Source organism: Nematolebias whitei, chromosome 21, assembly GCF_014905685.2.
Source record: "Nematolebias whitei isolate Nwh7 chromosome 21, NemWhi1, whole genome shotgun sequence".
NCBI lineage: Eukaryota > Metazoa > Chordata > Actinopteri > Cyprinodontiformes > Rivulidae > Nematolebias > Nematolebias whitei.
Window position 1 is genome coordinate 33,407,040 of NC_056518.1, and position 12,546 is coordinate 33,419,585.

At 40.4% G+C, this 12,546-nt stretch overlaps 1 protein-coding gene across 1 annotated transcript in view; it reads right to left on the reverse strand.

Annotated features, from left to right (window-relative positions):
- syne1b (spectrin repeat containing, nuclear envelope 1b) overlaps positions 1–12,546 on the reverse strand; it is a 154,414-nt gene that overhangs the window by 87,358 nt on the left and 54,510 nt on the right. The window contains exons 43-57 of the mRNA XM_037694836.1: positions 11,430–11,588; positions 11,043–11,225; positions 9,373–9,474; positions 7,806–8,009; positions 7,453–7,660; positions 6,356–6,468; positions 6,011–6,216; positions 5,779–5,928; positions 3,281–3,572; positions 2,995–3,167; positions 2,073–2,382; positions 1,823–1,987; positions 1,171–1,527; positions 907–1,043; positions 522–699 (exon numbers count right to left, since the gene is read on the reverse strand). Coding sequence (XP_037550764.1) covers positions 522–699; positions 907–1,043; positions 1,171–1,527; positions 1,823–1,987; positions 2,073–2,382; positions 2,995–3,167; positions 3,281–3,572; positions 5,779–5,928; positions 6,011–6,216; positions 6,356–6,468; positions 7,453–7,660; positions 7,806–8,009; positions 9,373–9,474; positions 11,043–11,225; positions 11,430–11,588 — 2,937 coding nt within the window. The remainder of the gene's footprint in view (positions 1–521; positions 700–906; positions 1,044–1,170; positions 1,528–1,822; positions 1,988–2,072; positions 2,383–2,994; positions 3,168–3,280; positions 3,573–5,778; positions 5,929–6,010; positions 6,217–6,355; positions 6,469–7,452; positions 7,661–7,805; positions 8,010–9,372; positions 9,475–11,042; positions 11,226–11,429; positions 11,589–12,546) is intronic.

The window sequence follows — 12,546 nt, forward strand, 5'->3', positions numbered from 1 at the left end:
GTGTGTGTGTGTGTGTGTGTGTGTGTGTGTGTGTGTGTGTGTGCGTGTGTGTGTGTGTGTGTGTGTGTGTGTGTGAACTTTCTTATGCCTAGATGAAAATCTATGCCAAGATGTAAGTCAGCATGTTGCTTATTTTTCAAGTTATCAAGCTCACAACGTTAACATACATAATACATACATGGCAGCAGCCATCTTGGATCTTGACTGATCACCCGGTTTCCAAAAGGAACCTTTCTTACACCTAGATGTAGCCACACACCAAAATGGAAGTCGGTACCTCACTTATTTTTTAAGTTAGCATGCTCACTACATGGATGAACAGAAGGTATTTCCAATCCCTCCTCTTCGCTCCGTGACTGGGGACAATAAAATCTGTCTGGTTGTTTATGAGATAATTTGCTAACAGACACCAACACACACACAAACGTTATCCTTTTGGCAGTGGGCGATAACTAACACACACACAGGTGTGAAGCTTTTAGTCCGTTATTCTGTCAAAGCGTCCGATGAGCATCTCGCACCTGAATCTTCTGCAAACTGGACGAGGCCTCAGAGAGATTTTGAGGTGCATCAAAGCATTTGGCCGTGTTGATCTTGGCATTAACCAGCCACTGCTGGAATTCTCTGAAAGCTGAGCGAAACGCTTGGTCCAGCATTTTCTCTTTGTTCTGGCACTCTCTGGTAGCTTGAAGACTCAGGCTAGAAAAACAAAAACAATATACAAGCAAACAAACAGGTCTCAGAGTCAGTCAGTGTGTGTAAAACTGACTAAGCTGTTTTTATTTACATTCTACATGACATCCAAACTTTTTCAGAACTGTGTTTGTCCTTTTTATACCAAACATTACAGCCGTTCAGAACAAGTCAGGTGCCATGAAACCCTCAGTGTTTCTGCATTTTTCTGACCTGTTGTAATCCTTGATAAGAGCAGACACTCTGTCGGACTGCGAACCCATTTCTCTGGAGAATCGACACAAATCGTTGAGCTGAGTCTTCAGACGATCAGACATGGCCTCGGCTTTGATGAGCTCCTCTAAAGTATCCTGCATGGAAAACAAGCGTGCAGTGAGAACAGCTACAAATTATTCATTCATTCATTGATTTAGCATGTGTCAGTCATGTAAGCTAACAATGATCATATTTCTCAGGACCAAGACAAAAAAACTGTGCCTTTGCTAAATGCCAGCCTTTAACAGCCTCCTCTCCATCACTTTTCCCCTCTGCTTGGGTCAGTCGTGTTCGACAGTCCTTCAGCTTAGAGCTGAAGTCCTGCAGGGCCTGCTCCAGCTGTGCCGACAGGCTGCTGAACTCCTGTTCTGAGCTCGATATTTGTGAGAGCGCCGTTTCCAGACTGGCGCGTGTCTGTAGGGCCGTGCGTTCCCACTGCTCCCAAGAGGACAGAAGAGTTGCTTCCTCTCGCTCCAAAGCCTCGTAGCCTCCTGAACTCGTGAAATCTCTGGCCACGACACCACACCTTTGAACACGGCTCAGCCTCTCTCTGCCTCGCTGCTTGGAGTCCAGCAGCTCCTGGACAAAACATTAACAGAATATCTTGTTTGTGGCCAAAAATACCTAAAATAACTGATTACATATGCAGCAGAAATGTCTAGGTTTTCAAATTCAATATTGATTATAAATGGTGAGAAAAACAAAAGTGGAGCATGTAAGTAAAACTAAACACTTAAACTGCATTTATTTCATGTGTCTAACTTTGTAGCCAAAGTGGGTCTTTAAAACTAAAGAAGGGAGAAATCTCTCACCAAACAACTAAAAACAAATTGTAAATAAAGACATTTTAACTGATGTGATGTCATTTCCTCACCTGCACTTTGGAGAGCTTTCTTTGAATGTTGGCCGAGTCTCCTGACAGGTCGGACCACCGCTGAAGCTCCTCTTTTGCTGAAACCAGCCAGTCGTCGAAGTCTCTCACAGCGTCGAGGTACTGCTCGTGCTCGGACACAATTTTCTGCATGGACTGCACTTTACCCTTCAGAGCAGAAACAAATCACAATGGATGGGTGAATAAACTTCGACACCCACCTGTTAAAATGATATTCCTGAATCTAAATCACCTTGACAACAGCGGATATATCGGCAAAGCGTGCATTGAGCTCTGCCCTCGACTCGGGTCCAAATGTGTGGTCACCAGTTTTTTCCTGCATCTCCACAGCTCTCTCTGTGAGGCGAGACAGAACTGCTGCACGAGTGTCCACATCAGCCTGGATGGCCCTCAGTCGCTCCAGTAAGGCGCACTTCTTCTTAAGGTCAGGTTGCTGAGGCAGAGTCATCCCCACTTCTTGCTCCACCAACTCCATCCACTGCTGCAGTTGGCTCTTATTTTCTTGGAAGCTGGACCACTGGGCCACTGTCCACTCCAGACGACTATGAATGATAGAAAAATAGTGAGAATTTTTTTTTTTTGTGCATAATCAAAGAAATGAGCGTCGACATGAATTACAACCCCAGTCCTAAAAAAAGTTGGGTCTTTTTGAACAACAGATACAAAGATTGGCAAATTCCATATCTCCAAATGTTATTACCAATGGAACATAATAAACACATCACATGTTTATACTAAGAAATAACAGTTTTTAGAAAAAAAATATGATAAGTTTCAATTTGATGGCTGAACCACATTTTTAAAACGTTCAGATAGGGACAGCAAAAAACTAATAATAATAATAATAATGAATTTAATTTGTAACGCACTTTTCATTAACAAAAATCTCAAAGTGCTAAAAGCAAAGTGATGGACTAGGGTTGACCAGTCTGCAAAAAACTGTCTGAATATAGTGGAGCAATTTCAGAATAACGTTCCACAACAGAAAGTATGAACGACAGAGTATCCCATCATCTACAGTTCATAATATTGTCGAGACTTCAAGGATCTCTGATCTCAAAAGACAAGGCTGGAAGTTGATGGTTGTGATCTTCAACCTCAACTTTTTCAGAGTTGGGGTTGTACCACGAGTAAAAAGTGGGTCCGTTTCCTACCTGTGGCAGCTCATAGCATTCATTAGCATGTTGGCCCATGAGTCCTTCAGGCTTTGAAGCTGTGAACAGATGGTCTCCTGCCCCTCAATTCTGCTGTGCTTCAAAACCTGTTCTCCTTTTCCAACTGCCATGTTGAGCTTTACTTCCCCCTCACCTTTCATGAGCAGGATATCCTTTAACAAAACACCAGAAAAAAACCATGATCCCACTTTACAACCATTTATATTTTCCTCAAATGTGCAGAAACAATTAAAAACAAAAAGAGTAGAGCGTATTAGTTACCAACCTGTACAAGACCAAGTCTTTTTTCCAGAGTTTCCTTGTTGCCAATGGTGCTGTTAAGTGAAGCCAGACGCTCCTGGACACCATTAAGCCAGGACCAAGTGGTCTGCAGAGTCTCTTCAAAGGCTTGTTGCTCCTGTAAGGTGAGCTGGCAACTGTGCAGCTTTTCCCTCACACGCCTCAACAACGCCTGGTGCTGTGAGTGCAGCTGAGCTGAAACTCTGGTCTCACTTTCGTCCCCTCGTCCACCCTCGTTTAGAGCCTGTCCCTCCTGACAGAGACGCTCAAACGAATCTCTGCAGGAAAATAACAACAAAAGACATTAGTAAATAAAGGCCTTAAAAGAATGCATGTTGCCCATTACCTTTTATATCAGAGTTTTAAACTAAGATTATCTTGTAATGAGAAATGACAGCGTTAGAACTGTTTTGATCAATGTTGTCAGGAAATTAATCTCTTGTGATATTAAAACATTTTATGAGATTTGTGCCTTGAGGATCACTCTCAACTACTACCACACCAGATTCTCGCTCAATCTTTGTATAACTGACAGAATATGAGCCTTTTTTGTTGTTGTCGGCTAATCTTGATTAGCTGTAGCATCTGTCTTGAGTTGCGGTGACTCCAAAAGTTAATCAGTTGTACGTGAACATCCAATTTGGAGAAAAAACAAAACCCAATTAGCCTCATCAACCTCATGAAATAATTTGCTAACAGAGAATCAAGGTTGACTCAAATATTTATTCATAAAGTTTTCTGCAAGGATCTCGCACAATGTGTTAGTGTTCAGAGTATGTATTGTGAGTATGGCGGCCATCTTAAAATGAGGTGACTCCAAAAGTTAATGAGTTACAATGTACATACAATAATTGCTTTTTAAAAGTTTAATTATAAGTCCAACATCCATCGTTATTATGGATAATAATAATAATATAATAATAATAATAAGGGATAATCACTGTTGTAGACAACAATGGTTATATGCTTCTTTTTTTTTTGCATTTAGGCCACACAAGTATTAAAAAAAGTTAAACGAACCTGTCAAGGAAACACCCGGGCACATGGCTGATGATTACCAAAGACTAAATGAAATCAAACCAGGGGCTGGGCACAGACAGGAGTGTGGCGCTCTCTGCGCTCTTCCTCCTTTTCCTCTTTTAAAACAAATAATGGATCCCCCACTTCCTTGTTAAAGTCCTGAATATCTGTCTCGGACTCGATTTGGTTTTTCAACTCTGCCTCTGTTGTCTGAGAAGGTTCTGACTCCGCAGCTCCATCCTTTTCTGGGTCTGCAGCTCCCTCACCTCAAACACAAGCTGCAGATTCACATTCAAAAATCACCTCATTTTTAAATTCAAACACACTAAAACTGACTAAACATAATTAAGGGTGATGTCACCAGGTGATGCCTTGCTTAGCATAGCATTGTTTCATGCAAGTCACCATTTGTTGTGGCCGAGATGGTGAAGCGGTAGGGTAGCTGACTTGGGACCAGAAAGTCCCAACTCCCTGCCATGCCCACATGTCGTGGTGTCCTTGAGCAAAACACCTAATCCCTAAATGCTTCCCGGATGCTTACATAGCTGCCCACTGCTCCACCTGGGTGTCTCTCACATGTGATGGGTTAAATGCAGAGAACTAATTTAATCATTGTATGTGAACATATACAATGCTAACACATAGCACTACATGCTAACAAACTGCACCCGAGTTATAAACTCCAAACACGCTAAATCTCTCAAATCTCATGACTCACTCCTGTTCTTGCTGTATCTCTATTGCCGCCAAACTTCCTTCAACTTTCACATCTTTTTCTTCTTCCTGTAGATTTTTGCCACTTGGCAAACATCTTCAGGCCTCAGTCAGAAAGGAGATGGGCGGATGTTTGTTTGTTCGGCAGGGGTAAGAACGGCTGTGATGGACTTGTGACTTGTCCAGGGTGTCCCCTGCCTCTGGCACAGTGACTGCTGGACATGGGCACCAGTGACCCCCGCGACCCAAAAAGGAAGAAGTGGGTAAAAGATAATGGATGGATGGGGCTGTTTTCTCCATGCAAAACGACTTGTGCAATAGGAATCTGGGGGCCTTGATGATGTCACCCCATATATGGAAGTGAAAGGGCTGTTTTCAAAGCCACAACAGTGTGAAATCGTTGGAAAATCTTTTTTTTAAACCATTTTATATTACTTTTCAACGTTTGCCACAGAACATAGGTACTCATTTATGTCTCCATCATATTTCAGTGGATGTGCAATATGAAAAAATGGTGGATGTTAGACTTTAAAATCAGTCCGCCTATTCATGAAATATTTTGCTAACATATGACAGCATATGCATGCTTTCGGCAACAGGCAATAATTACATAATTGTTTAAAGAGAGACAGTAGGGATTGTTTATATATAAGACATAATTTTAGGTGCACTACAAAAAAAACCCTGAAAGAACACAAAAAACCAAACATATATTTTCTTTCTTTTTTAGTAAATATACATATTTCTTACCTCTCTTTGAGAACTTCCTGCAGGTATTCCTCCACTTGGTCAAGCATAACTTTTTCATGACCTCTCTGTTTGGCTTCACGTAGATCTGTCGTCATCCTGTTTTCCATATGCTCCAACCACCACCTGAGTTTCTTAAGGCGACCCTCAAACCTATAAAAGGTCCAACATGTCTCCTTTATCAACGATGGGTGCATAAAGAGTGTTAGGAAACGAGCCAGTGAGCATCCTTTACCCTTTCATAAGGCATGCGCTGTCCTCAAGGATCTGTTGGTTCTGCCTGCACTGCTCCACAAAGCTGTCCCAGTCCTGCTGGATGGAGGAGAGGTGTTGCTGGACCTGCCCAGAGCTGGCTTTAGGGAGATGAAGAAGAAGCTTCTCTCCCTCTTCACAAACTTGAGTGAGTCGCATTTCTCCCTCCTCTACACGATCCATGGCACCCTTAGAAATAAAATCACTTTTTTTTGTTAAACTCAAGCAACATTTTAGCAGTTTTAATGAGAAAAGCAAATTATGACATATATTAATTTTCCAATCAAAATTTTAAATGTATTTGGCTACTATACACAAAAGACTTTACCTTGAGTTTCTGTAGTTTACGTTCCACAACTTGTGTGTCTCCTGATCGGTCCGAGCATTCTTTCACAATCTCCCGTTGTTCTGAAAGCCAGCAATGAAAATCCTGGACAAGGTCTGAAGACGGAGCGAGAGAAAAAACAATTAAATTCTTGAAGCAATGCAAATCACCGTTGTCCTTTATGCCAGAGTTGTAGCTTAAGATGAGTTTTAGCTGTTTTGTTCAAACCTTGTGACTGAAGTTATGTTTCTGTGATACTGTAAGTTATGTTGGAGCTCAGAGTAGGTGTTAAGGATAACTCTCAGCTACTACCATGCCAATTAGTTCAATATCTGTACAAGTGACTGAGGTACAGCCATTTTTGAGCTGTCTAAGGCAGTGATTCCCAAAATTGGGGGTAAGGACCCCATTATGGGGGTCCTTGGAAAATCATCAGAAATCAAATTAGATGTAAAAGAATTTGCAAATAGCGTTTTTTTCACCACAACTTTTACAAAAACTAAACGCAAAACTGCATTTAGAATTATGTAAATGTAGTATTATAATTGTTAAGACTGTTTGCCTTGTTAACTGGAGTTCATCAAGCATGAGGACCACTGGTCAGGTGGCAACGGTGGCCGACTCGAATTGTGCCGACTCTAAAAGGTGTTCATTAAAGTACATTTGTTGGTCCTTGAGATATTTTTCTAACAGACAGATGACTCCAGTGGCAACATTTTAAAAACATATTTCGATCAGTTTCACTTGGAGTGTCAGTCGGGGATCAGTCTTAGCTGCTACCACTCCAAATCTTTGGTCAGTGCTTGTAAAATTGGTTGAGTTATTAACAATCAAAAAAATCAGTTGGTTACAGAATTATATCAATTTAATGATTAATGAGAATTTCCCTGAAATCCAACCTCTGGTTCATTTGATATTTTGCTAACATGGCTGACAAGTAATTGTAAATACACACACGGATGAAAAAATTATTGCGCCTTAGTCCTAATTAAGTGTACCCAGAATAAACTCAGTTACTTAAAAAAAAGTATTTTTCTTGTAAAAGTTTATAGGTCTATTTTGGATCTTTCATTCTATTCCTCCTTAGTGAGACCTCTTACCACTGAAGTGCTGCTGAAGGCAGTTTTGCAGCGAGCTCAGGGTCCTGGCAGAAAGCTGGTTCACAGACTCATAAGTCTTGATGAGGTCAGTGAGAGAAGAGCCCAAAGCAGACAGCTCCTCAGAGGGATACTTTCTGCACAGGTTGTTGAGGCTCTCCCTGGTGGAATCAATACTGCCCTGCTGGTTTTGCAGATCTTTTTGAAGGTCCTACCAAACATGTTTTAAAAAAATACTTCTTTTTTTTTTCAGGTTAACAAACAATCAACATGTCTTGTAATATTTGTTCCACTGACATTTTTTAGTGTCTAAACATTTTGCAAGCCTTAGTTATTTTCAGTTTTTGAGGTTGCACCTTTACTCTGCAGATGTCCTCAGGATCGGATTCTGCTGGAGAAGACACCAACGAATCTTCCATGCTCTTTAGCCAAACAGACATCTGTGAGATGTAGTCTTCAAGCTGTTTGCGTTGGGAGCTGAAGTCAGCGAGGTTTCTTTTAACTTGTTCATGAAGTGTCTGGACAGTGTTGATCTTCTTCTGCAGGTCATTCTCCAACACCTGATACAAGGAAAAAAACAAGTTTGTGGGTATCCACTTTGACAGCAAAGGTGAATCTTTTTCTCAGGTTAAAGTACTTTAAAGTTTTGGGGATTAGTGAAGGCTAATAAATAACCAGAAAATTGTATATAGAAATGTTGAAGGGTGCCAATGCAGCCGCTGTCCTAAATAATTTGTGCTAAAATAAGCAGTGCACCATTATCTGCTGTGGCTAAGGGATTTAAATTATGAATGTTCCTAAATTCACCACCTCGCTATCGGCTCGTTGTTCTGAAATGCTCTCAGACGTCTCGGTCCTCCTCGTGTTTCCACTCCTCAGTTTTGTTGTAAGTTGTTGCTGCCGCATCAGCCTTTTTGTTTAAATTTTAGCTAAAATTAGTTTTATTTTTACATCGAGTTCTCTTGAGTTTGCCTTCATCCGACCGTGACACAGTTCTCTGAGATTTTTGTCAACACTGAGCAACTAACAAAAATCACAACACAACATTTCCAGTTGAGTAAACAGGTTTAGTTGTAAATTTTGTAAACAAAAGCTGTTTGACAAGATGCAAAAAAAATAAATAACTAGAGATACGGTAAATGCTGAGTGCTGAATGTCTTTACTGAAATTTGCTGAAGAAGCTAAAAGTAGAATAAAGTTAAAATGAGCAAAACACAAGCTAAGAACATTAACATTAATTAGCAAAACGGTAGCTAAAAACAGAATGGTACTTTAATGCTAAATGTGGCAGAATGGTAGCTAAAAGCTAACAGCAGCGTTAGAAAAAAAATTGAGCAAGTATGCTAAAGCAGATTTCAAAGAGAAAAATGATTTATAGGAGTTTAAGAAATTTCAAAGTATTTTATGGAGACTATCATTTTAAATGCAGGTAAATATTTTGTAAAGTATAAAAGATACAAAAACAACAGTCAGCCAATTATTCTCAACTGTGGCAAATGTTTTGATGCATTAATTAAAATTAAATTAAAAAAGTACCCAGAAGTAGTTTGATTGGAAATAAAAATGTTCACTAGATAAACAGGATAAGCATTATAATGAATTACAAGGATTAGTGTAAGACAGGTACGCTGGTGAAGATTCTCAGTCATCCAGGACATGGTAAACACAAAAAAAGGTTAAAAACAAAACAACTGGACTTTAAAAACGTGTCGCTTCTCATCCGAGGAGCTTTCTCAACTCAAAGAACAGAGAGTGGGGGGTTCAAGTGCTGAGTGACTCGGATGAGAAGCGAAACGTCTTCAGCTACAAAATAAAGTCCAGTTTTGTTTCAACCTTTTATGGATGTAATAAAGGTGCTTTAGTGATTATGCATTGGCTCTTTTAAAAGATTTACAGAAAAGCAAAATACATTATTTTAAGTACCTGTAATTTAGCTGGAGTCTCGTGACTTTGACTGCACTTCTTCAGTTCTGACACTTTGCTTTGCAGGAGCTCAAGTTGCTGCTTCTTCTCACCAATTTCTGCCTGTAAATGTAATAGATGAGAAAAGCATGCTCAAACCGTCTTCTTTTAACAGGTAATATTTTAAACAGTAATCTAAATAATTTCAATTTCAATATGTTTATTATATACTTGTTACAGCGTGAATTGTTCACCAAACCAAAGTAAAACAACTCAGACTTTCTGACGGCTCGTTAATACGTCATCAGAAGTGCAGACATCGTGTCTTGCTGATGTGGTGGCGTGACGATATTTGCATGATAAAAATGGCGTCTTTTGCTTATTGCAGCACCTCCAGGAACAGATTCTGTTGTCTTGCAGAGTATGCACCACGCTTTGTGTGGCTGGTCAGAACTTTATGGGTCTGTTTGTACAGAAAAGCAGCTGCGGTACACTGAGGAGCATCTGGCTGAGGCCGTTAGAAAATCCAGTCTTCTTTTTGTGTTCCAGAAAACTTATAAAGAGAGTCAAATAAGTTGTGCACAAAAGATACCGCAGAGACACGTGGCTGGGAGGGAGTACGGGTCACATTCTCATCTACCGGTGGTGGTCCCTATGTAATAAAATTACAAAATAGAGCTTCTCCACAACTGACAACAGATTTTCCTCCTTCAACTTCAAAATCAACTGAAAATAAACAACTGAGCTGTTGCTGTGTTGGTGTTTCTGTTTGTGCTGGAGAAGATTTCCTGCTATGGTCTCTTTGAGTAAAACGTCTCACAATCACATCAGCGAGAACAAACGTGTGGGCAGAACCTTGTGCCATCAGAAACTGAGTTCGAATCGCTCACACTCAATCTGTATTTGCGTAATTTGAAATTAAACCCATTGGTTTGAAAATTAATTTCAATCAACTGAAACCGAATTTAATGGTTTGAAACTGAATTTCGTTGTATTGAAAATTCAGTTTGACTACGTTCATTTTCAACTCTAGGATTCAATTTCAATTCCAAAATTCAGTTTTTTGTGTCACATCCAGGTCCTTGAGGAAGTCACGGAGTAAAAGAATGTAGATTGACAGATTTACGTTTCACGTTAGTGAAACTTCCTTTACGGTGTATTTTGAGCTGGAGCAGTGGCGCCACATGAACTTGGTGCCACTGATCCAGCTCAAAATACGCCATAAAGGAAGTTCTTCTTCTTTGGTGTTTTACGGCAGATTGCATCCACTCCGATGCATCACCGCCTCCTTGAGACTGAACCCCACGCCTGCATTTCCATAAAGGAAGTTTCACTGATGCGAAACGTAAATCTGTATATCTGGGTTTGATTACTCTGTGACTTTCTCAAGGACCCGGATGTGCAACACAAAAAACTGAATTTTGGAATTGAAATTGAATTATAGAACTGAAAATGAAAGTAGTCAAACTGAATTTTCAATACAACAAAATCCAGTTTCAAACCGTTAAATTCAGTTTCAGTTTAGTGAAATTCATTTCCAAACCAGTGGATTTAATTTCTAATTACGCGAGTACAGATTCAGTCTGAGCGATTCAAGCTCAGTTTCTGATGGCACAAGTTTCTGCACATGCAAACGCCTTACGTCTGGGGACGTATGTAGCAGCATTAAGACATCTAAACTCCCACCATACCTGCAGCGCTGAGAGCCTTACTGACACGTTCTGACTGTTGTTGAAGTTGCTCAGACGTTCGTTGAGTTCAATCACGCAGCTGCTCGTCCAACTTTCAATGTCTTCATTTACTTTCCGCACATCATCCCACAGCCCCAAACTCTGATGCAGGTGATCAGTGTTGTCATCTATTCGCTCAGACATCTGAAGAACAGAATTAAATTAGTTTAAAAACAGCACATCTTACGATAAGTTGAAGCTTCAGTGCTGGAGCCAACTGTCCAGACTTTTAAACCCTGTGCTGTTCAATTAAAAACAAAACATGTTTTAATGTTCAGTTTATATCAGAGTACATATTTTGCTGAATAATCACCATTTTAAATAAAGGACATTTCAAGTGAAACTTACATCTAACCACTGATCAACAATTGTTTCCAAATCCTTTTTGATGATGTCGCTGTTACACTCTGGGACCTTCTTCAGTTCGATCAGCAGATGCTTTCCTTTGGCAGAAAACTGATCTAATTCACGTTGCTTGCAAACAATCTCTCCTTTCATTGCTTCATGCTGAAAAGAATGAGGAACAGTAAACTATCTCAGTATTTAAAAAAAACACTGTAAACAACATAAAATCAACAAGCAGTACATTGATATCCCCCGTCACTCAGGGATTTTAATAGTGTATGTTTTTCAATTTTGTGTTTTTCTGGACTGGAACTGAACAGGGAATGAAATTAAACCTACCAGTAAATGTCTTGGCCCAAGATATGCATGGTGGTAGGCCTTATACCACGAATAAGAACAGAGGTGGGCTTTGTCATATTTTATATTTGTCCAAGTCAGTGCAGAGTGACAGATTCTGGCAAGTAGAATGAGCAGCGATCTCCATCACCAGGTGCAATGGTAGAACCAGGGGGTGGCCAATAGGGGTCTTGACCATGAGAGGTTCATATTTGGCCACCCCGATGGCCACCCTAAATATTTGAGGAAACTTTACTTTTAATCAAAATAAAAACTCAAATGCAAAGTGCTCCAGCATCAACATGCGGCACGGTAACTGCACAGCTGCAGAAAGAAAAGCTTTGCAGAGAGTGGTGAAGGCTGCACAGAAGATGTTGGAGTCAGTCTCCCCACCATCACAGACATCTACACCTCTAGATGCAGGAAGAGGACCAACTGCATCATGAAGGACCCCACTCACCCAGCACACACACTTTTTGCCCCGCTCCCCTCAGGAAGGAGGTTGAGGAGCATTAAGTGTAGAACCACTAGACTGAGGAACAGCTTCTACCCTGAGGCTGTTAGACTCATGAATCTCTAACCAGGAGAATCACTGTGCTGACACTTAGTTGGAGATTTGACACTTTATCCATGCTGCTGATTTTTTACCCATAAGCTTCTGTATTCATACTCATCTGCTCACAACAGACTCATGTTCAGGCTCCTGTGTAATACACTGTATTATAGCAGATTACACTCAGGGCTTAATTTGTAAACTGATTGATGCTGGAACAGTGAGTAGACC